Source organism: Diorhabda sublineata, chromosome 11 (assembly GCF_026230105.1).
Source record: "Diorhabda sublineata isolate icDioSubl1.1 chromosome 11, icDioSubl1.1, whole genome shotgun sequence".
Lineage (NCBI taxonomy): Eukaryota > Metazoa > Arthropoda > Insecta > Coleoptera > Chrysomelidae > Diorhabda > Diorhabda sublineata.
The window spans coordinates 1,291,397-1,316,944 of NC_079484.1; the positions used below are offsets into that span (position 1 = coordinate 1,291,397).

Genomic DNA, 25,548 nt, shown 5'->3' on the forward strand with positions numbered 1-25,548 from the left:
TAAAAGACAAAAATATATTTTAAAAGTTTATTTATTGAAATTGATTGTGTTATGTCTTCATTGAAGACTTTGGCGAAGGTAACAGTTTAATGACAATTATAACAACTGAAAGAGAATAAATAAATTAATAAATAAGTAGTCCCATAATGCCCTGTTGATTTTACTTCAAAATCTAGTTTTAGAAGAAAAAACAACATAAAAACGAAAGTTGGCAAAAATATGGTGACAATATTAAATTTTAAATCTAAAAGTAAGTGAAATTTATAAATGGAGTAGTAATAAAGTCCGAGGTAACTGTAAAAACAAAATATATTGTAATACATAGGGTGTTCTATATTATTACGACAGGAATGAAAATTAAAAACATTCACCATTTTGCAATTTCATTAGTCTTCTTCTTTTTTATAGTCAGTATGAGCCCGTAGAAATTCCTCATAAGCTACTCAAAAAAACTACAGTACAAGATAAATGTTCGCGTAATTATATAGGTAAGGGCTAAATTACACAAAAAAGAAGAATAATATATTGAACCTCGTTATAATGTAAACAATGAATTCAAATTAAAAATGTTGAAAAAACAAATTGGACGAGAGAGAGAGAGACGAGGAAAATTAACATGAATCCTAAATGTGTGTTTCTGAATGTGATATTGATAATAATAAGTTTGATTTTTTCGTGTTTATTTAATTTGTTCACAACACTTACGAATATGAAAGGCGGCGATGATATAAAACACATAATCACAGAAATCGTAGAAGAAATTTCCACCAGCATACGATCCCGACATGGCACCGAATCTTCCAAACATCAAAGAAACCGCCAGCGCCATTCCCCTTATTTCAGTCGGATACAAATCGACAACTATAGCGTTAACTATACCTATACCAGGGGCGGACATTAAAAATATTCCTACAGAACAAATAATTTAACGTTTATCAATAAAAAATAATTACCCAAAGTCTATGTATAAAGATCTTACCTAAAGTGATTTGAATAAACGTGTAACTGCTCAGTAATTGAGCGCATATACCTGCAACGGTTCCGGATATGATAAAAAGTGCTAAAAGTCTTCTCGGACCTACTAAATTAATAAGACTTCCGATAGTGATGTAACAAATAACATAACATAATCCGATCGTGAGAGATACCATGAAAACTTCATCGTTTATATTGTCGTTACATTTACCACCCTGTTGAAATCAATAATTATAACAGTTTAAATTCGCTTTCAACTAGATATAAATACTTCGTTGCTTGTATAGTAAAATTTGAAAAGAAAAACGCAAAAAAATATTTACGGTAATGTTATTTCGATTCCTACTGCTTTAAATATTGTATATTCAGTAAAAAAAATTGTTCTGGTGTGAATTTGTCTTCTACCACGTGTATAACGTATTGCCTATACACTAGAACTGATGCCAAATAAACGTATTTCCAGCAGAGAACTTTGCAGTGATGTAAATCAACCTCGAAAAATTGCAAAATTCATATATTTAGTGGAATTATTATGAAACAAACGTTTAAAGTGTCTATACAATAAAATCGTTGCAAAATTAACGTCACATATTTTACGTGGTGTAAAGTCGTCTTTACAAATATTGTATGATATGTTGCCTATACATTAGAATCGCTGCGGAATAAACATTGAAAATCCTACAAAGTGCAAGCCCACCTTTATAACTATTGTATAATGTGTTGCCTATACAGTAGAATCATTGGGAAATAAATATTAAAAATCTTGCAACTATTCTTCTAGCGTCCTTGCGTGTTGTCTGTATAGTAAAATTGTTACAAAAAAAAATTGGAAAGTATTTTTATTTTTAACTGGAGTCACTGTTTACAGGGTGTACATATGAAATGGCCTTACCTCGATAGATCTAATCGCGTCGTTTTGGATTATTATATCAGTTAAGTAATTGTCGGTTAAAATTTGTACCGACTCATTGTTACTAATATTTTCAACTGCTTTGCACATTGTTACTTCGTTATTTGGAACTTCCTTTCCAAGTTCACTCATACTATTTAATATCTGTGGATACCACATAATCACTGTGGATGTACTAAAACATTTATTAGATGTAGTAAATCGTGCGTTTTTTGTATAGTAGGTAGAAATATTTCGATATAAATATGTTTTAATTAAATTGACAGTAGCGCCATCTTCACTTTTAACCGCTAACCGCTAAATTATTTTATATTCATGTATAGAGGTGGGATTTCCATTTTTATAAATAACTGTTAATCAAATATTGTTTACTTACGTGAAAAATATAGCAAACTGAAGATAGCAGACCATGATTGTTTTTAAAATATACTTTCTCCTAAATACAGGCGCAGTTTGTTGCCACACCGAACTCAATATGCCAGAATCTTTTTTACGTTGTACTGCCGTTTCGTTATCGTCCCAAATAATCTGCTTAACCGGATATTCTTGGCGGGTTTTTCCATTGTTAATAGCAAATATTTGTCTCAATATACAAATAGCTTCTTCACTTTTTCCTTGCGTCATCAAATATTTCGGACTTTCCGGTAAAAAAAATACCAATATAACGAAAAATAGACTTGGTAACGCGTAAATTATTATCAACAATCTCCACGGTCTAAATGCGACGTCGATTATTGGTAAATTGATGGACCACGTTTGGGGAAGTATAACCCAAGCCATACCGGGTATGTAAATGTTACCGAAAGCTACGAAAGTGGCTATCCACGTAACGACCTTGGGCCTAAATCTGTTATCGTGAAATTCGCCAGCAAAAGCGTATATAATGGCCGAGGAACCTCCGATACTGAAAATTGAAACAACGTAATATCGCTATTAAAACGTACCTCACTTATTTGGAGGATTTTACTTACAAAAATCCGTTCAGGAACCTCAATAAAATGAATAACCACGCCACTGTTACGAAACTACATATAAAACTAAATATCGAACTAACGATAAGAGATAACATCGTTACCATCTTTCTGCCCTTAGTATCCGCCAAATACCCCCAAAGATGAGATCCGGTAACGACTCCCAAAAAACTCATAGAGTAAAGTAGGGATTGATGTAACGTACTCAACTCTAAATCACATTGCGCCGCTGGTGTTATGAACATAGCGCACATTGTTTCTACTATAACGCACATTAAACTACCTCCAGTAGCTAGTATAACGAAGAAATTAAATTTTCCAAAACCTACAAGCATTAAAACATCGTAAATAGTAAACATTTCCCGTTAAAATTATATATAGTTATAATTTAACTAACACATTATTTTTTGTTCCCAACTCTAATATTCCTAACTTCCGATGTCAGACGCACCAACCTTGAATCTTTCGTGTTCTAATTTTTTATTTTTTAACGCGTTTTTAAATTATAGTTAAATTATATTTTATAGTGTATCACGCTTTTATGTGATTTTTTTTGAAAATGCTTATAAATAATGGAATAAAAGATTCATAATTTACATAAATATAATAATATAAAAAATTGATTTTTCGCGTGTAGAATAATTTGAAGACATCATTCAAATTAGACGGACGGATAACTGAACGTTGATCATCGAAAGTGTTGAGGAAAAATATAAAATGAAAAATTTGGTATTAACTACACTGGGTCTTAACGTGTATAATTTAATATTAAATATTAACATTATTTGTCGTTCGATTTTGCTTACCTGTCAGTTTGATGGCTTCTTCAAAAGTTTTTCTTCCCGCGACATTTTTTTCCATCGCTGTCATTTCTTTCGAATTAATTAACTAACTGAATATGCATATGTTATGCAACCCATTGGAAAAACAATGTTTTTAGATCTTATCTATTTTTTTTTTTTAATTTATAATAAGTCATAAATCAGCTATCATAAGTTTTGCTAATAATAATAATGATAAGCGATATGATTCATGAATAAATAATATCAATTTGACAAGTACAGTGTTAACTTAAAAAATAACAATAATAAAAAGTGCTTATACCGTTTCGTTTAAACTAATTAAGGATTAGTAATAAGCCAAAATCTCGTACCAGTAAAAAATAGAGCTAAAAATAGCACTTCGAAACTTTTGACTTAACCTATGTTTCGATCACACCTCGTATATAAGTATTTTTACAATTATTAGCTCGATTAAGGTTGACTCACCCTGTAAGTTTTAAACTATTCTCGTTTCATGTTTGTATATAATTTTTATCAAAAAATTAACTCAACAATCGTCCTGTTATCCAAGATATATCTCGGTAAATATTTTAATACAAAATCACATATAATTAAGTAGGATTTTCTATTTAATAACATAATTTTTACGATATTTTTTATAATTTAATGATTGTTACAGTTCTTGCGAATACAATATTGTATGTAATTATAATGGAAATTCAATTCCAGTATTACACCATAAATAGACAACCAATTAAACACATAAAAAATAGGCAACCAATTATACACTCTAATAGAATACGTTAAAAAGGAAAACACTGTATAATATTTATTATTTTATTAATATAATTTAATATAATAGAAAATTATTTCATTTGATAACTTTTCATAGCTAATAATCAATTTATGCTTTCTATAAAAGAGAAATGGAAAACGATCCGCTTTTCACTACCATTTTTAAAACATATTCTCCTGTTCACAGACCTATTGCGGGTTTCAGCCGGAAACGTTTAAGGAGTAATCTATCCTGGGAAAGCGGAAAGTTGATACAATAACAATTGTTTCTTAATTTGTTAAAATACCAATGGGTTATCATTTTTTTTTCCTGTAATTATTGATCACTTTCGAAAGTTCCATAGAAAGCCTGCCAATAGCTTTAATGAAAGGAAAGCAGGATATAGAAAGAGGTGAAAAAAAGGATACGATTTTCCATTGAAGGAGAAATGTTTTATTTTAATTGAGGCTATGTTTGATATAATTGTTCTGAATTTTGGTCTTCATTTAACTTAATCATAAAGACATTTTGAGAATGAATATTTGAAGCGATATTTTTGTAACTTTTCCTCGGTTTCTTCAATTGTTTTGACAAGTGAAATAATAAACATGTCGAATTTCCCATTCAGGTTGGTGGAGTGGAAAGAAGGGGGTTGACAAGTGACAGATTTCTGTATCATAATCATCAACATGCTTCTATATATTTTCCTTGATTCACTTTGTAGATGCATTAGTACAAAGTGGTACTACATACCATTATAACCAATAAAAATATTGAAATTAACCAAAACAGCATTTTTTTGTTGTGGTTATATGAATACGTGACGTTATATGTGTCACGTGATCAGGCGTACTACAAAAACATAGTTTTTTGGAAACTTTAAAATTTTATTAATATAATAGTAGATCTAGAAGAAATTGGTTTAGTATTTATTTTTCTATTCTATGGGATATATAAAAACTAAACAATGCTTTTAATTATTTTCCGAAATAATTATCTTGGTGTATCAAACGAGAAAGTGATAAAACGATCTTCCACGACTATGCACGATTCTAAATTAACTCGGCTGGTTTCAATGACTACAAAAGAATCGAAGAGAGTTTTCGAGTTTTTTAGAATGATTATCGATTCTTTTACAAGTATTTGAACTTTGATCGTTTTATGATATTTTTTTGAAGTTATTTAAATAGGTTATAAATTCCTAAAGCAAGAATCGGATAATAATGTTTACAATGTTTATATATTGAAAATTGAAACGCACGTATTGGAATCGATTTTTATTGAAGTGAAATCGAATCGATGTTTTGTCACTTTACTTTTGCTCGGAATAATAAGAGGCGGGGCAGTCCGTATAACTTTATGGTTTTTTATACGATACGTCTATGGATCATGTACATATAGCAGTATTGCCAAATCTCCATTTATATATTTACAAATATTACAAAAATAAACGAAATAAAAGACAGGATATATTTATTGGAATAAAATAGTATTAATAATTATTAGTTTGTAGAAATCGAAATTATCATTTGCTAATAAACACATGTTAATTTCATAATTTGTTTTTTACTGTGAAGGCTTATATAGATTACAAAACTTAATAATTTTTGTGGTGAAAAACCTTGAATGAATTTGAGAATGTCGAAAACAAAAACATTTAGCAATTATCTTAAAAGATTAAACGTAATTAGAATGTTTAATGTGGTAAATGAGGAAATACGAGGGGTAATAAAAAAAATCAATCGAAATATCGAAACAAAATTTTCTTATACACTAAATCTAAACAAGATATGGTGGAAAACATGCAAACAAGCATAAATATCGATCCAATCAGATTAACGACGCGAACTGCGCAATGTTTAACGCCAAAAGGAATGGAAATTCCACTTGGAAATCCCTTATCTTTACACAGTTATGTTCTCCTACTACAAAAATTTTCCAGGAAGATACCTCGACGAGCTTTCGGGTTAAGGTATGCGGAAAAGCTCTTTCGGACCCGGAAAATTTTCTTCAATTACGGGGAAAACGAAATTTGTAAATAGAAAACGTGATTTGTAGTAGCGCCATGACGTTTCTCGGTATTGATTTTATATTCGGTTCGACGAATAAAAACCGAAGTACTTCCGAAAGGTATATACAGGGCGATCGGTTATTAATACGGAAATATTCGTGTACTGTGTTTCGTAATCAGAATATTTTCGCTTTAATGTAAACGTAAACTGTTATACAGGGTGGTCGGAAAGTTATTGACCGAAATTAAATTTAAATCTATAAGGTTAAGGAGTTATGAGGTTAGGAAAATAATTTGACTTTGAGGTTATGTACAATTATTTATTCGATTACAAGATGGCGACAATGATTTAGGTAAATCCTAAACTAAATAACGATTTTCACTACCAAATCGATACGCGCGTAAACTTTTCGGCGTTTTTTTCTTCTTTTTCGTCGTTCAAACAATCGCCGGGCTTCGGTACGAAAAAGCACAAGATACCGCAGACGATTTCGACGGCGGCGACGATGAAAATCGGCAATTCGCAACGTTTGTCGACGAGATAAGCGAAAACCAAGTTGCTGATGGCGGCGCCGATCCTACCGGCGCATATAACCGTGCACACCGCTATACCGCCCACGGTACTAGGGAACAATTCCACTATCAAACTGGTGATGCACATGTTGGCGGTCAACATGGTCGCTTGGAAAATACAAGCGACTACGAGGTTCTGCGTCGAAGACGTCAGCCAATAGATGGCGCCGGCGCTGACGCCCGCCGCCAGCGACAACGCCGAGGTCATGGTTTTCGAAGATATCCTGGTGCTAAGCAGACAAGAGACGGCGTTGAATATGAGGGCGGCGGTACCGGTGGCGACGGTGCTCATTATTACCGACGTATCGAACGACGTTTCGCTAGAATTTTCGCCATCTAGCGGTAGATTCGATAATAATTCGATGCTGGCCGTGGTATTAGGATACAGCGTTTGATACCTTTCGAATTTGATGAAAAGTTCTGGTAGCCAAAGACCCAAACCGAATAATCTGAAATTGGAACGATGATTATGTAGATCGAGCATCGAGAAAATAGTCCGAGAGGGTTAAATCGGGTTAATAGGGTGTATCGGATAGCGATTCGAATAGTTTTTGCTCGATTGAACCGATACCTGCAGATGGAACGGTTTTTGCCTTGTTTAGAATCGATTTTACCTCTTCAGCACATTGTTTTGATTTATTTTTTTTTGTTTGGGGTGTTAAGTGATTGAACTACGTTTAATGTATGGTTGAAATATATGGATTGTGTGCTTTTTGATGCAGAGTGGTACTTTTCAGGCAACTACCGCCATCTCTATGTCAGGCCGGGTACTCTAGGGACGATTCTGTTGTATAACATATTTTTTCACAATATATCCGATTTTTCAACTAATATAAGATATAAAAATGAAGAAATGTCATAAAAAAATGTGACATGCTTGTATAAAAAATTCGATATATCCGAAACCAATCGAGATATCGATTTATTTTTGACATGAATCGATTGAGAAAACGTGTGTCTATGCGACAGTTCATATTTGGCTTCTTCAGTTCCATTTTTGTGGAAAATATACAGGGTTGAAGTTGTAGTAAATTTTTTTTTGAAAAATAACAATATATAAACTCGTAGCATCGACAATTGAGAAATGGCAACGTTGTAATACTTAAAAATCGAAGAAGGAACGTTAATACTATCATAAAAAAAATACTACAACCCTTTCGTGATCATAAAAAGCGAGTTATACTGGATAAAGTTAGAAATGTCATAAAAAATGTGACATGCTTGTATATAAAATTCAATATTTCCGGAACCATTCGAGATATCGATTTATTTTTGACTTGAATCGATTGAGAAAACGTATGTCTAAGCGACTGTTTATATTTGACTTCTTCAGTTCTATTTTTGTAGAAAATATACAAGGTTGAAGTTGTAGTAAATTTTTTTTTGAAAAATATCACTATATAAATTCGTAGCATCGACAATTGCAAAATGGCAACGTTGTAATACAAAAAAATCGAAGAAGGAACGTTAATACTATCATAAAAAAAATACTACAACCCTTTCTTGATCATACAAAGCGAGTTATACAGCATAAAGCTAGAAATGTCAAAAAAAAATGTGACATGCTTGTATAAAAAATTCGATATATCCGAAACCAATCGAGATATCGATTTATTTTTGACATGAATCGATTAAGAAAACGTGTGTCTAAGTAACTGTTTATATTTGACTTCTTCAGTTCTATTTTTGTAGAAAATATACAGGGTTGAAGTTGTAGTAAATTTTTTTTTGAAAAATATCACTATATAAATTCGTAGCATCGACAATTGCGAAATGACAACGTTGTAAAACAAAAAAATCGAAGAAGGTACTTTAACTCTATCATAAAAAAAATACTACAACCCTTTCGTGATCATAAAAAGCGAGTTATACTGGATAAAGTTAGAAATGTCATAAAAAATGTGACATGCTTGTATAAAAAATTCGATATTTCCGAAACCATTCGAGATATCGATTTATTTTTGACTTGAATCGATTGAGAAAACGTGTGTCTAAGCGACTGTTTATATTTGACTTCTTCAGTTCCATTTTTGTGGAAAATATACAGGGTTGAAGTTGTAGTAAATTTTTTTTTGAAAAATATCACTATATAAATTCGTAGCATCGACAATTGCGAAATGGCAACGTTGTAAAACAAAAAAATCGAAGAAGGTACTTTAACTCTATCATAAAAAAAATACTACAACCCTTTCGTGATCATAAAAAGCGAGTTATACTGGATAAAGTTAGAAATGTCATAAAAAATGTGACATGCTTGTATAAAAAATTCGATATTTCCGAAACCATTCGAGATATCGATTTATTTTTGACTTGAATCGATTGAGAAAACGTGTGTCTAAGCGACTGTTTATATTTGACTTCTTCAGTTCCATTTTTGTGGAAAATATACAGGGTTGAAGTTGTAGTAAATTTTTTTTTGAAAAATATCACTATATAAATTCGTAGCATCGACAATTGCGAAATGGCAACGTTGTAATACAAAAAAATCGAAGAAGGAACGTTAATACTATCATAAAAAAAATACTACAACCCTTTCTTGATCATACAAAGCGAGTTATACAGCATAAAGCTAGAAATGTCAAAAAAAAATGTGACATGCTTGTATAAAAAATTCGATATATCCGAAACCAATCGAGATATCGATTTATTTTTGACATGAATCGATTAAGAAAACGTGTGTCTAAGTAACTGTTTATATTTGACTTCTTCAGTTCTATTTTTGTAGAAAATATACAGGGTTGAAGTTGTAGTAAATTTTTTTTTGAAAAATATCACTATATAAATTCGTAGCATCGACAATTGCGAAATGGCAACGTTGTAAAACAAAAAAATCGAAGAAGGTACGTTAACTCTATCATAAAAAAAATACTACAACCCTTTCGTGATCATAAAAAGCGAGTTATACTGGATAAAGTTAGAAATGTCATAAAAAATGTGACATGCTTGTATATAAAATTCAATATTTCCGGAACCATTCGAGATATCGATTTATTTTTGACTTGAATCGATTGAGAAAACGTATGTCTAAGCGACTGTTTATATTTGACTTCTTCAGTTCTATTTTTGTAGAAAATATACAAGGTTGAAGTTGTAGTAAATTTTTTTTTGAAAAATATCACTATATAAATTCGTAGCATCGACAATTGCAAAATGGCAACGTTGTAATACAAAAAAATCGAAGAAGGAACGTTAATACTATCATAAAAAAAATACTACAACCCTTTCTTGATCATACAAAGCGAGTTATACAGCATAAAGCTAGAAATGTCAAAAAAAAATGTGACATGCTTGTATAAAAAATTCGATATATCCGAAACCAATCGAGATATCGATTTATTTTTGACATGAATCGATTAAGAAAACGTGTGTCTAAGTAACTGTTTATATTTGACTTCTTCAGTTCTATTTTTGTAGAAAATATACAGGGTTGAAGTTGTAGTAAATTTTTTTTTGAAAAATATCACTATATAAATTCGTAGCATCGACAATTGCGAAATGACAACGTTGTAAAACAAAAAAATCGAAGAAGGTACTTTAACTCTATCATAAAAAAAATACTACAACCCTTTCGTGATCATAAAAAGCGAGTTATACTGGATAAAGTTAGAAATGTCATAAAAAATGTGACATGCTTGTATAAAAAATTCGATATTTCCGAAACCATTCGAGATATCGATTTATTTTTGACTTGAATCGATTGAGAAAACGTGTGTCTAAGCGACTGTTTATATTTGACTTCTTCAGTTCCATTTTTGTGGAAAATATACAGGGTTGAAGTTGTAGTAAATTTTTTTTTGAAAAATATCACTATATAAATTCGTAGCATCGACAATTGCGAAATGGCAACGTTGTAAAACAAAAAAATCGAAGAAGGTACTTTAACTCTATCATAAAAAAAATACTACAACCCTTTCGTGATCATAAAAAGCGAGTTATACTGGATAAAGTTAGAAATGTCATAAAAAATGTGACATGCTTGTATAAAAAATTCGATATTTCCGAAACCATTCGAGATATCGATTTATTTTTGACTTGAATCGATTGAGAAAACGTGTGTCTAAGCGACTGTTTATATTTGACTTCTTCAGTTCCATTTTTGTGGAAAATATACAGGGTTGAAGTTGTAGTAAATTTTTTTTTGAAAAATATCACTATATAAATTCGTAGCATCGACAATTGCGAAATGACAACGTTGTAAAACAAAAAAATCGAAGAAGGTACTTTAACTCTATCATAAAAAAAATACTACAACCCTTTCGTGATCATAAAAAGCGAGTTATACTGGATAAAGTTAGAAATGTCATAAAAAATGTGACATGCTTGTATATAAAATTCAATATTTCCGGAACCATTCGAGATATCGATTTATTTTTGACTTGAATCGATTGAGAAAACGTATGTCTAAGCGACTGTTTATATTTGACTTCTTCAGTTCTATTTTTGTAGAAAATATACAAGGTTGAAGTTGTAGTAAATTTTTTTTTGAAAAATATCACTATATAAATTCGTAGCATCGACAATTGCAAAATGGCAACGTTGTAATACAAAAAAATCGAAGAAGGAACGTTAATACTATCATAAAAAAAATACTACAACCCTTTCTTGATCATACAAAGCGAGTTATACAGCATAAAGCTAGAAATGTCAAAAAAAAATGTGACATGCTTGTATAAAAAATTCGATATATCCGAAACCAATCGAGATATCGATTTATTTTTGACATGAATCGATTAAGAAAACGTGTGTCTAAGTAACTGTTTATATTTGACTTCTTCAGTTCTATTTTTGTAGAAAATATACAGGGTTGAAGTTGTAGTAAATTTTTTTTTGAAAAATATCACTATATAAATTCGTAGCATCGACAATTGCGAAATGACAACGTTGTAAAACAAAAAAATCGAAGAAGGTACTTTAACTCTATCATAAAAAAAATACTACAACCCTTTCGTGATCATAAAAAGCGAGTTATACTGGATAAAGTTAGAAATGTCATAAAAAATGTGACATGCTTGTATAAAAAATTCGATATTTCCGAAACCATTCGAGATATCGATTTATTTTTGACTTGAATCGATTGAGAAAACGTGTGTCTAAGCGACTGTTTATATTTGACTTCTTCAGTTCCATTTTTGTGGAAAATATACAGGGTTGAAGTTGTAGTAAATTTTTTTTTGAAAAATATCACTATATAAATTCGTAGCATCGACAATTGCGAAATGGCAACGTTGTAAAACAAAAAAATCGAAGAAGGTACTTTAACTCTATCATAAAAAAAATACTACAACCCTTTCGTGATCATAAAAAGCGAGTTATACTGGATAAAGTTAGAAATGTCATAAAAAATGTGACATGCTTGTATAAAAAATTCGATATTTCCGAAACCATTCGAGATATCGATTTATTTTTGACTTGAATCGATTGAGAAAACGTGTGTCTAAGCGACTGTTTATATTTGACTTCTTCAGTTCCATTTTTGTGGAAAATATACAGGGTTGAAGTTGTAGTAAATTTTTTTTTGAAAAATATCACTATATAAATTCGTAGCATCGACAATTGCGAAATGGCAACGTTGTAATACAAAAAAATCGAAGAAGGAACGTTAATACTATCATAAAAAAAATACTACAACCCTTTCTTGATCATACAAAGCGAGTTATACAGCATAAAGCTAGAAATGTCAAAAAAAAATGTGACATGCTTGTATAAAAAATTCGATATATCCGAAACCAATCGAGATATCGATTTATTTTTGACATGAATCGATTAAGAAAACGTGTGTCTAAGTAACTGTTTATATTTGACTTCTTCAGTTCTATTTTTGTAGAAAATATACAGGGTTGAAGTTGTAGTAAATTTTTTTTTGAAAAATATCACTATATAAATTCGTAGCATCGACAATTGCGAAATGGCAACGTTGTAAAACAAAAAAATCGAAGAAGGTACGTTAACTCTATCATAAAAAAAATACTACAACCCTTTCGTGATCATAAAAAGCGAGTTATACTGGATAAAGTTAGAAATGTCATAAAAAATGTGACATGCTTGTATATAAAATTCAATATTTCCGGAACCATTCGAGATATCGATTTATTTTTGACTTGAATCGATTGAGAAAACGTATGTCTAAGCGACTGTTTATATTTGACTTCTTCAGTTCTATTTTTGTAGAAAATATACAAGGTTGAAGTTGTAGTAAATTTTTTTTTGAAAAATATCACTATATAAATTCGTAGCATCGACAATTGCAAAATGGCAACGTTGTAATACAAAAAAATCGAAGAAGGAACGTTAATACTATCATAAAAAAAATACTACAACCCTTTCTTGATCATACAAAGCGAGTTATACAGCATAAAGCTAGAAATGTCAAAAAAAAATGTGACATGCTTGTATAAAAAATTCGATATATCCGAAACCAATCGAGATATCGATTTATTTTTGACATGAATCGATTAAGAAAACGTGTGTCTAAGTAACTGTTTATATTTGACTTCTTCAGTTCTATTTTTGTAGAAAATATACAGGGTTGAAGTTGTAGTAAATTTTTTTTTGAAAAATATCACTATATAAATTCGTAGCATCGACAATTGCGAAATGACAACGTTGTAAAACAAAAAAATCGAAGAAGGTACTTTAACTCTATCATAAAAAAAATACTACAACCCTTTCGTGATCATAAAAAGCGAGTTATACTGGATAAAGTTAGAAATGTCATAAAAAATGTGACATGCTTGTATAAAAAATTCGATATTTCCGAAACCATTCGAGATATCGATTTATTTTTGACTTGAATCGATTGAGAAAACGTGTGTCTAAGCGACTGTTTATATTTGACTTCTTCAGTTCCATTTTTGTGGAAAATATACAGGGTTGAAGTTGTAGTAAATTTTTTTTTGAAAAATATCACTATATAAATTCGTAGCATCGACAATTGCGAAATGGCAACGTTGTAAAACAAAAAAATCGAAGAAGGTACTTTAACTCTATCATAAAAAAAATACTACAACCCTTTCGTGATCATAAAAAGCGAGTTATACTGGATAAAGTTAGAAATGTCATAAAAAATGTGACATGCTTGTATAAAAAATTCGATATTTCCGAAACCATTCGAGATATCGATTTATTTTTGACTTGAATCGATTGAGAAAACGTGTGTCTAAGCGACTGTTTATATTTGACTTCTTCAGTTCCATTTTTGTGGAAAATATACAGGGTTGAAGTTGTAGTAAATTTTTTTTTGAAAAATATCACTATATAAATTCGTAGCATCGACAATTGCGAAATGGCAACGTTGTAATACAAAAAAATCGAAGAAGGAACGTTAATACTATCATAAAAAAAATACTACAACCCTTTCTTGATCATACAAAGCGAGTTATACAGCATAAAGCTAGAAATGTCAAAAAAAAATGTGACATGCTTGTATAAAAAATTCGATATATCCGAAACCAATCGAGATATCGATTTATTTTTGACATGAATCGATTAAGAAAACGTGTGTCTAAGTAACTGTTTATATTTGACTTCTTCAGTTCTATTTTTGTAGAAAATATACAGGGTTGAAGTTGTAGTAAATTTTTTTTTGAAAAATATCACTATATAAATTCGTAGCATCGACAATTGCGAAATGGCAACGTTGTAAAACAAAAAAATCGAAGAAGGTACGTTAACTCTATCATAAAAAAAATACTACAACCCTTTCGTGATCATAAAAAGCGAGTTATACTGGATAAAGTTAGAAATGTCATAAAAAATGTGACATGCTTGTATAAAAAATTCGATATTTCCGAAACCATTCGAGATATCGATTTATTTTTGACTTGAATCGATTGAGAAAACGTGTGTCTAAGCGACTGTTTATATTTGACTTCTTCAGTTCCATTTTTGTGGAAAATATACAGGGTTGAAGTTGTAGTAAATTTTTTTTTGAAAAATATCACTATATAAATTCGTAGCATCGACAATTGCGAAATGGCAACGTTGTAATACAAAAAAATCGAAGAAGGAACGTTAATACTATCATAAAAAAAATACTACAACCCTTTCTTGATCATACAAAGCGAGTTATACAGCATAAAGCTAGAAATGTCAAAAAAAAATGTGACATGCTTGTATAAAAAATTCGATATATCCGAAACCAATCGAGATATCGATTTATTTTTGACATGAATCGATTAAGAAAACGTGTGTCTAAGTAACTGTTTATATTTGACTTCTTCAGTTCTATTTTTGTAGAAAATATACAGGGTTGAAGTTGTAGTAAATTTTTTTTTGAAAAATATCACTATATAAATTCGTAGCATCGACAATTGCGAAATGGCAACGTTGTAAAACAAAAAAATCGAAGAAGGTACGTTAACTCTATCATAAAAAAAATACTACAACCCTTTCGTGATCATAAAAAGCGAGTTATACTGGATAAAGTTAGAAATGTCATAAAAAATGTGACATGCTTGTATATAAAATTCAATATTTCCGGAACCATTCGAGATATCGATTTATTTTTGACTTGAATCGATTGAGAAAACGTATGTCTAAGCGACTGTTTATATTTGACTTCTTCAGTTCTATTTTTGTAGAAAATATACAAGGTTGAAGTTGTAGTAAATTTTTTTTTGAAAAATATCACTATATAAATTCGTAGCATCGACAATTGCAAAATGGCAACGTTGTAATACAAAAAAATCGAAGAAGGAACGTTAATACTATCATAAAAAAAATACTACAACCCTTTCTTGATCATACAAAGCGAGTTATACAGCATAAAGCTAGAAATGTCAAAAAAAAATGTGACATGCTTGTATAAAAAATTCGATATATCCGAAACCAATCGAGATATCGATTTATTTTTGACATGAATCGATTAAGAAAACGTGTGTCTAAGTAACTGTTTATATTTGACTTCTTCAGTTCTATTTTTGTAGAAAATATACAGGGTTGAAGTTGTAGTAAATTTTTTTTTGAAAAATATCACTATATAAATTCGTAGCATCGACAATTGCGAAATGGCAACGTTGTAAAACAAAAAAATCGAAGAAGGTACGTTAACTCTATCATAAAAAAAATACTACAACCCTTTCGTGATCATAAAAAGCGAGTTATACTGGATAAAGTTAGAAATGTCATAAAAAATGTGACATGCTTGTATAAAAAATTCGATATTTCCGAAACCATTCGAGATATCGATTTATTTTTGACTTGAATCGATTGAGAAAACGTGTGTCTAAGCGACTGTTTATATTTGACTTCTTCAGTTCCATTTTTGTGGAAAATATACAGGGTTGAAGTTGTAGTAAATTTTTTTTTGAAAAATATCACTATATAAATTCGTAGCATCGACAATTGCGAAATGGCAACGTTGTAATACAAAAAAATCGAAGAAGGAACGTTAATACTATCATAAAAAAAATACTACAACCCTTTCTTGATCATACAAAGCGAGTTATACAGCATAAAGCTAGAAATGTCAAAAAAAAATGTGACATGCTTGTATAAAAAATTCGATATATCCGAAACCAATCGAGATATCGATTTATTTTTGACATGAATCGATTAAGAAAACGTGTGTCTAAGTAACTGTTTATATTTGACTTCTTCAGTTCTATTTTTGTAGAAAATATACAGGGTTGAAGTTGTAGTAAATTTTTTTTTGAAAAATATCACTATATAAATTCGTAGCATCGACAATTGCGAAATGGCAACGTTGTAATACTTAAAAATCGAAGAAGGAACGTTAATACTATCATTAAAAAATACTACAACCCTTTCTTGATCATACAAAGCGAGTTATACAGCATAAAGTTGGAAATGTCAAAAAAAAAATGTGACATGCTTGTATAAAAAATTCGATATTTCCGAAACCATTCGAGATATCGATTTATTTTTGACATGAATCGATTGAGAAAACGTTTGTCTAGGCCACTGTTTATATTTGACTTCTTCAGTTCCATTTTTGTGGAAAATATACAGGGTTGAAGTTGTAGTAAATTTTTTTTTGAAAAATATCACTATATAAATTCGTAGCATCGACAATTGCGAAATGGCAACGTTGTAATACTTAAAAATCGAAGAAGGAACGTTAATACTATCATTAAAAAATACTACAACCCTTTCTTGATCATACAAAGCGAGTTATACAGCATAAAGTTGGAAATGTCAAAAAAAAAATGTGACATGCTTGTATAAAAAATTCGATATTTCCGAAACCATTCGAGATATCGATTTATTTTTGACTTGAATCGATTGAGAAAACGTGTGTCTAAGCGACTGTTTATATTTGACTTCTTCAGTTCCATTTTTGTGGAAAATATACAGGGTTGAAGTTGTAGTAAATTTTTTTTTGAAAAATATCACTATATAAATTCGTAGCATCGACAATTGCGAAATGGCAACGTTGTAATACAAAAAAATCGAAGAAGGAACGTTAATACTATCATAAAAAAAATACTACAACCCTTTCTTGATCATACAAAGCGAGTTATACAGCATAAAGCTAGAAATGTCAAAAAAAAATGTGACATGCTTGTATAAAAAATTCGATATATCCGAAACCAATCGAGATATCGATTTATTTTTGACATGAATCGATTGAGAAAACGTGTGTCTATGCGACAGTTCATATTTGGCTTCTTCAGTTCCATTTTTGTGGAAAATATACAGGGTTGAAGTTGTAGTAAATTTTTTTTTGAAAAATATCACTATATAAATTCGTAGCATCGACAATTGCGAAATGGCAACGTTGTAATACAAAAAAATCGAAGAAGGAACGTTAATACTATCATAAAAAAAATACTACAACCCTTTCTTGATCATACAAAGCGAGTTATACAGCATAAAGCTAGAAATGTCAAAAAAAAATGTGACATGCTTGTATAAAAAATTCGATATATCCGAAACCAATCGAGATATCGATTTATTTTTGACATGAATCGATTGAGAAAACGTGTGTCTATGCGACAGTTCATATTTGGCTTCTTCAGTTCCATTTTTGTGGAAAATATACAGGGTTGAAGTTGTAGTAAATTTTTTTTTGAAAAATATCACTATATAAATTCGTAGCATCGACAATTGCGAAATGGCAACGTTGTAATACAAAAAAATCGAAGAAGGAACGTTAATACTATCATAAAAAAATACTACAACCCATTCGTGATCATAAAAAGCGAGTTATACAGCATAAAGTTAGAAATGTCATAAAAAAATGTGACATGCTTGTATAAAAAATTCGATATTTCCGAAACCAATCGAGATATCGATTTATTTTTGACATGAATCGATTAAGAAAACGTGTGTCTAAGTAACTGTTTATATTTGACTTCTTCAGTTCCATTTTTGTGGAAAATATACAGGGTTGAAGTTGTAGTAAATTTTTTTTTGAAAAATATCACTATATAAATTCGTAGCATCGACAATTGCGAAATGGCAACGTTGTAATACAAAAAAATCGAAGAAGGAACGTTAATACTATCATGAAAAAAATACTACAACCCTTTCTTGATCATACAAAGCGAGTTATACAGCATAAAGCTAGAAATGTCAAAAAAAAATGTGACATGCTTGTATAAAAAATTCGATATATCCGAAACCAATCGAGATATCGATTTATTTTTGACATGAATCGATTGAGAAAACGTGTGTCTATGCGACAGTTCATATTTGGCTTCTTCAGTTCCATTTTTGTGGAAAATATACAGGGTTGAAGATGTAGTAAATTTTTTTTTGAAAAATATCACTATATAAATTCGTAGCATCGACAATTGCGAAATGGCAACGTTGTAATACAAAAAAATCGAAGAAGGAACGTTAATACTATCATAAAAAAAATACTACAACCCTTTCTTGATCATACAAAGCGAGTTATACAGCATAAAGCTAGAAATGTCAAAAAAAATGTGACATGCTTGTATAAAAAATTCGATATATCCGAAACCATTCGAGATATCGATTTATTTTTGACATGAATCGATTGAGAAAACGTGTGTCTAAGCGACTGTTTATATTTGACTTCTTCAGTTCTATTTTTGTAGAAAATATACAGGGTTGAAGTTGTAGTAAATTTTTTTTTGAAAAATATCACTATATAAATTCGTAGCATCGACAATTGCGAAATGGCAACGTTGTAATACAAAAAAATCGAAGAAGGAACGTTAATACTATCATAAAAAAAATACTACAACCCTTTCTTGATCATACAAAGCGAGTTATACAGCATAAAGCTAGAAATGTCAAAAAAAATGTGACATGCTTGTATAAAAAATTCGATATATCCGAAACCATTCGAGATATCGATTTATTTTTGACATGAATCGATTGAGAAAACGTGTGTCTAAGCGACTGTTTATATTTGACTTCTTCAGTTCTATTTTTGTAGAAAATATACAGGGTTGAAGTTGTAGTAAATTTTTTTTTGAAAAATATCACTATATAAATTCGTAGCATCGACAATTGCGAAATGGCAACGTTGTAATACAAAAAAATCGAAGAAGGAACGTTAATACTATCATAAAAAAAATACTACAACCCTTTCTTGATCATACAAAGCGAGTTATACAGCATAAAGCTAGAAATGTCAAAAAAAAATGTGACATGCTTGTATAAAAAATTCGATATATCCGAAACCAATCGAGATATCGATTTATTTTTGACATGAATCGATTAAGAAAACGTGTGTCTAAGTAACTGTTTATATTTGACTTCTTCAGTTCCATTTTTGTGGAAAATATACAGGGTTGAAGTTGTAGTAAATTTTTTTTTGAAAAATATCACTATATAAATTCGTAGCATCGACAATTGCGAAATGGCAACGTTGTAAAACAAAAAAATCGAAGAAGGTACATTAATACTATCATAAAAAAATACTACAACCCTTTCGTGATCATAAAAAGCGAGTTATAAGGCATAAAGTTAGAAATGTCATAAAAAAATGTGACATACTTGTATAAAAAATTCGATATTTCCGAAACCATTCGAGATATCGATTTATTTTTGACATGAATCGATTGAGAAAACGTGTGTCTAAGTAACTGTTTATATTTGACTTCTTCAGTTCCATTTTTGTGGAAAATATACAGGGTTGAAGTTGTAGTAAATTTTTTTTTGAAAAATATCACTATATAAATTCGTAGCATCGACAATTGCGAAATGGCAACGTTGTAATACAAAAAAATCGAAGAAGGAACGTTAAAACTATCATAAAAAAAATACTACAACCCTTTCTTGATCATACAAAGCGAGTTATACAGCATAAAGTTGGAAATGTCAAAAAAAAAATGTGACATGCTTGTATAAAAAATTCGATATTTCCGAAACCATTCGAGATATCGATTTATTTTTGACATGAATCGATTGAGAAAACGTTTGTCTAGGCCACTGTTTATATTTGACTTCTTCAGTTCCATTTTTGTGGAAAATATACAGGGTTGAAGTTGTAGTAAATTTTTTTTTGAAAAATATCACTATATAAATTCGTAGCATCGACAATTGCGAAATGGCAACGTTGTAATACAAAAAAATCGAAGAAGGAACGTTAATACTATCGTAAAAAAATACTACAACCCATTCGTGATCATAAAAAGCGAGTTATACAGCATAAAGTTAGAAATGTCATAAAAAAATGTGACATGCTTGTATAAAAAATTCGATATTTCCGAAATCAATCGAGATATCGATTTATTTTTGACATGAATCGATTGAGAAAACGTGTGTCTATGCGACTGTATATATTTGACTTCTTCAGTTCCATTTTTGTGGAAAATATACAGGGTTGAAGTTGTAGTAAATTTTTTTTAGGAAAATATCACTATATAAATTCGTAGCATCGACAATTGCGAAATGGCAACGTTGTAAAACAAAAAAATCGAAGAAGGAACGTTAATACTATCATAAAAAAATACTACAACCCAATCGTGATCATAAAAAGCGAGTTATACAGCATAAAGTTAGAAATGTCAAAAAAAAAATGTGACATGCTTGTATAAAAAATTCGATATTTCCGAAACCAATCGAGATATCGATTTATTTTTGACATGAATCGATTAAGAAAACGTGTGTCTAAGTAACTGTTTATATTTGACTTCTTCAGTTCCATTTTTGTGGAAAATATACAGGGTTGAAGTTGTAGTAATTTTTTTTTTGAAAAATATCACTATATAAATTCGTAGCATCGACAATTGCGAAATGGCAACGTTGTAAAACAAAAAAATCGAAGAAGGAACGTTAATACTATCATAAAAAAATACTACAACCCTTTCTTGATCATACAAAGCGAGTTATACAGCATAAAGTTGGAAATGTCAAAAAAAAAAATGTGACATGCTTGTATAAAAAATTCGATATTTCCGAAACCATTCGAGATATCGATTTATTTTTGACATGAATCGATTGAGAAAACGTGTGTCAATGTAAATATATTTCTCCAAATCGAAATAACATATGCTTACCCAAACATGTTGCTGAACATAATGCTGCTAATCAAAAACGTCCTCCATAGTAACGGTTTTTGAAATAACTGTTTCAAATGATCGCCCACTTCCTTCAATACCCTGTACATTTTCCCCCTGGACACGATTGTATTATGCCGACGATGCGAATCACCTTCACAAATAATATATTTAACTGGAAAACAATCGGGAGAGTTTCCTGTGTTAATAAAATACATTTTATGTAAAATCTTCAAAGCTTCTTTCGGATTTCCTCTTCCTGTGTGATATTTGGGACTTTCCGGTAACCTTGTAAACCAAAATGTCACTACAATTTCCGGTAACGCAATCAGAAGTAAGAAAAATCTCCAAGGAGACAATTTAATTATATCTTTGAAGCTGTAATTTATGTTTAGGGGTAAAATTACGTAGGCTATTATTGGGAGTAATAACCATGAACCGATGAAGAATAATCCGAGGAAGCAAACGCTTCTGAAACGATATTTTGGAGGTTGGAATTCGGCTAAGTAAGCATAGGTTAAACTACCTGAAAAAATATTAATTATAAAACTAACTTTACAGTTATTGATAGTAATAATTTGACTTTTTTGTTGATGACAAGGGCATACCCATATAATATTTCACCTTCTGTTATATTCTATTTTTAGTTTTATCTATACAGTTGTAACTGACTTGGTTCCAAAAGTTAAGGACAAGTAAGATTTAGAAAAGAAGATAATGGGCGTCACTTGCCGCTTGTCAATAGATGGTGGGAAGTCTTGAAAGTTGTTGTTATACGTTTTTATTAAAATAAAACTATATATAAATAAATTTACAGTTATTTTAAACATATTGAAGAGTACAGAGAAACTTTAAATTTACACCCTATTATTTATTTCATCAGTATATACGTAACGGACTTCTCAACGGTTGGTTCCAAAAATTAAAGACGAGTATGATTTAAAAAAGAAGAGAATGAACGTCGCTTGTCAATAAATGGAGGGAAGTATTGAATATTGTTATTGTGATATTTTTGTTTAAATAAAACTGTATTAGTGAGTTTACATTTCTTTTAAACGAATAAAATAATGTAGGGAAATTTTAAATTTACAATTCATAAGTGAAATTAGTCTGTGATCGTAGTTTGAACGTAAAAGTGTCGATAAATGTGTCATAACCAAATAAAAATAAATAATGAGTGACCAAGTGTACCAAGATAATGAACTACAGGACGGAAATAACCTGGATACAAGGAATAGTTTTAGAAAATATTAACACGCAAGTAGAAATTATCGATATTAATAATCTTTGCAAAAATATTATCGTAGATCGTGTAACAGTATAAATGAATTTTTGTCAAAGAGTTTAAAAGATTAAGCTTCAAATTTATCGGTATTACTCAGAATTTTACGAAATATTGAACAATTTAAAGGAAGCCTGTTCAAAACGACTTTAGGAAAATAGCAAGAACTAATTTAATAAGTTAGAAAATACTGAAAAGCGCGTGTTTTGAGTCACATCTTATCTTTATCCTTTATGAATGATAATATAGTCAAAACAACGCTAAATAATTCATTCTTGCAAGTATTAAATTGAGTTATTTGCATTTTTCCCTGAAAAAAACGCTTTATAGTCTTCCCCACGGCTATTATGTAAAGATTTATCAATATCCTTCGACATGCAATAAAAGAGAGGTTAGGTTGTGTTTGTTAGGAATCCAAAGTAAAATCAGGACTGTATTTAAACAAGTTTTATTCATATCGAACTATAATGAAGTCCTGGTATGACAAATTTTGATTTTTCTTGTTAAATCGTCTTGATTTTAGTTCTGTTCGAGAGTATTTAACAAGAAATATAAAGAAGTATCTTTGTCTGGGTACGCCCTTGATCATATCGAAACTCACCTGGAGCTCCCGTGAGAAAACCATTTATAAATCTACAAACAACCAAAAATGTCGTATGCGTATTTAACGCACTCATAATTGTTACGAGGGCATTACAAAAATGTGTAAATATTATTACTTTTTTTCGACCCTTGTTATCAGCTAGCAGACCCCAGAGAAAACAGCTGATCGTACCACCACCTAGAAACGCGACGTTAAGTAGACCTAATTCGAAAGAAGTTAGGTTAAGTTCGCATTTCGCCGATGGAAATATATACGAGGAAATGTCGTTTTGAAAACCTACTATTACTATTGATAGACAACAAATTGCTGCGGCTTCGTATTGAAATTTACCATAACCTACAAAAATTTATGAACATAACTTTATTCACCAATTTTGAATCGTAAAATAAATTCATTTATATGTTTTTTGTTTAAATTAGTTGTTTAAAATTCCGATAGGATCGAAAAATCTACGTTGACTATAAAGAGCCTTTTGCTTAGTAAGCTTTTCAGCTACTTTTGAATTTTAACAACAAAATTTGAAATTAAATGTGATAAGTCAGATATTTAAATTTGACTGATATATTTGGAATTAATTTCATCAATATCAACTTAATTCGCGTAATATTTGCCTTTAAATTTTTATATCACGAACGTGATTTATTCCCACCGCGAACGCACCATGTCAAACTGCGCATGAATTCGATGACAAATAGTTTTGGAATCCCTGGTTTAAATACATTAACCCTGTATAGTTTTAATAACAATAAATACCTGTCAAAGTTATAGCTTCGTCGAAGCTGCAGGACTCTTTATTATCTCGGCAAAATTTCGGCACGTTCATTTTAGCACATGCGCATTATGATACAAAAGCTAAAAAAATTATTATTACCATGAATTAACAACGTTTTATTACAAAAAAAGAAAATTTAAGGCAAAATTACCAAATAAACCAAACCGTTTAAGCATAAGTTTATTCCGAAAAACAACAATTTGTTTGAGAAAATTTATTTACTTTGATACCTACTAATTAGGCATGATGCAATACTACAAAATATTGTTTGGAAATAATTATTCTCATTTGAGACATTTGAAATGATAATTTCGAGTTTTTAAAAAAATCCGTAATTTCAATAATAGTTGAGATAAATTTAATTTAGTATTTGTAGGAAAACAAACAATTTTTTATTCAACATTTGCACCTACTAGTTAGGCAACGCGCAATATTTCCTTGTTGTAAAGTATAGACACCTAGTGTAAAACTTGAACATCAATTGAAACGTCAATCAATAATAAAATCACGTATTATATTACACTTGTATAGTCTATTAAAATATGCTATAGAATAAAACTAAAATAATTTTTTCGAGTGTCTACTAAAAAACGTTGTCGATATATCGAAAATTTTGATTTAATTTAAAGCGAAAACGAACAACTTCTTGTTGGATACCTACTAGTTAGGCAACGAAAAATACTGCCACGTAGTGTATTAAAATGTATTACAAAACATTTAAAACATATGAAAAAATAATCATTTCATGTTTGTACCCACACTAAATTTCTCAATAATCGTTAATATAAAAAATTTAACTTGAAAATAACAAGTTTTATGACAGAATTATTATTTATTACTGTATATTTATACCTACTAGTTAGGCAATTAGCAATACTGCCACGTATTACATTTAACGTACTACAGATTATTTCCGTTCAAGAAATACGAAAAAATCATTTTGACTTTCTATTTATACTACATTTCTCAATACATCAATAATTTTGATTATAATACATATCAAAATATGTCCATGTGTAAATAGATTTTTTATAAATCAATACTACAGGGTGTTAAGTATAAAATTGCTTTTATATTATAAACTACCATGTAAATCATCGTGAAACCCAATATTGTTGAAACGAGAATAAAAAGAATAGTCTAAAAATGTAAAAATATACAGGGTTTTCTATTTGGTTGCTAATATAAATATGTATTACAATATATATTTCAAAAATACGTTTCTAATTGGAATAAAGCCTCGCACTGTATGTAATTTCGATTTGATCTGAGTAATTTTAAGTAGGATTAATAAAAAAAAAAAACATACTAACACAATAAAAATCACGTCAATGTCACTAAAAACGAAGCCACATTCAGCTGGACACTTCTACATTTTTCTGAATCTATAGTTTAATGTACTTAAATTTATTAACAAAATTTTGACGTGACAAAGTTCCTTTAGCTCCAAATTGT

The 25,548-nt window shown here is 30.0% G+C and overlaps 2 protein-coding genes across 4 annotated transcripts; both read right to left on the bottom strand.

Moving 5' to 3' along the window:
• Positions 1 to 13: 13 nt before the first annotated feature.
• LOC130450495 (synaptic vesicle glycoprotein 2A-like) lies at positions 14 to 3,785 on the bottom strand. The gene is made up of 7 exons (XM_056788900.1): positions 3,663 to 3,785; positions 2,857 to 3,181; positions 2,262 to 2,789; positions 1,868 to 2,060; positions 980 to 1,190; positions 706 to 909; positions 14 to 105 (listed from the first exon to the last, which is right to left on the bottom strand). Exons 1-7 carry the CDS (start codon positions 3,724 to 3,726, stop codon positions 50 to 52), a joined length of 1,581 nt encoding a protein of 526 aa, XP_056644878.1. The 5' UTR covers positions 3,727 to 3,785; the 3' UTR covers positions 14 to 49.
• A 2,944-nt stretch (positions 3,786 to 6,729) lies between these two features.
• On the bottom strand, positions 6,730 to 25,508 carry LOC130450145 (synaptic vesicle glycoprotein 2B-like). Of its 3 annotated transcripts, none has more exons than XM_056788347.1 (5): positions 25,407 to 25,508; positions 24,075 to 24,173; positions 23,319 to 23,657; positions 21,436 to 21,961; positions 6,730 to 7,446 (listed from the first exon to the last, which is right to left on the bottom strand). In XM_056788347.1, the coding sequence occupies exons 2-5, from the start codon at positions 24,142 to 24,144 to the stop codon at positions 6,807 to 6,809; spliced, it is 1,575 nt and encodes a 524-aa protein (XP_056644325.1). In that variant the 5' UTR covers positions 24,145 to 24,173; positions 25,407 to 25,508; the 3' UTR covers positions 6,730 to 6,806. The 3 variants fall into 3 exon arrangements, with proteins under 3 accessions (XP_056644325.1, XP_056644327.1, XP_056644326.1); XM_056788349.1 differs by having other exon boundaries at positions 23,319 to 23,498; positions 25,407 to 25,505; XM_056788348.1 differs by having other exon boundaries at positions 25,403 to 25,505.
• Between the last annotated feature and the right edge of the window lie 40 nt (positions 25,509 to 25,548).

What these genes read in the sequence shown, in the direction of transcription:
- LOC130450495 (XM_056788900.1), bottom strand. Translation starts at nt 3,726, where the DNA reads ATGACAGCGATGGAAAAAAATGTCGCGGGAAGAAAAACTTTTGAAGAA. An exon ending in AGAAGCCATCAAACTGACAG is followed by an intron (nt 3,182 to 3,662) that starts GTAAGCAAAATC and finishes TAATGCTTGTAG; the next exon opens with GTTTTGGAAAATTTAATTTC. An exon ending in ACGCGATTAGATCTATCGAG is followed by an intron (nt 1,191 to 1,867) that starts GTAAGGCCATTT and finishes TGATTTCAACAG; the next exon opens with GGTGGTAAATGTAACGACAA.
- LOC130450145 (XM_056788347.1), bottom strand. Translation starts at nt 24,144, where the DNA reads ATGAACGTGCCGAAATTTTGCCGAGATAATAAAGAGTCCTGCAGCTTC. An exon ending in TTTTCTCACGGGAGCTCCAG is followed by an intron (nt 21,962 to 23,318) that starts GTGAGTTTCGAT and finishes ATATTTTTTCAG; the next exon opens with GTAGTTTAACCTATGCTTAC. An exon ending in ATGTTCAGCAACATGTTTGG is followed by an intron (nt 7,447 to 21,435) that starts GTAAGCATATGT and finishes TTCCAATTTCAG; the next exon opens with ATTATTCGGTTTGGGTCTTT.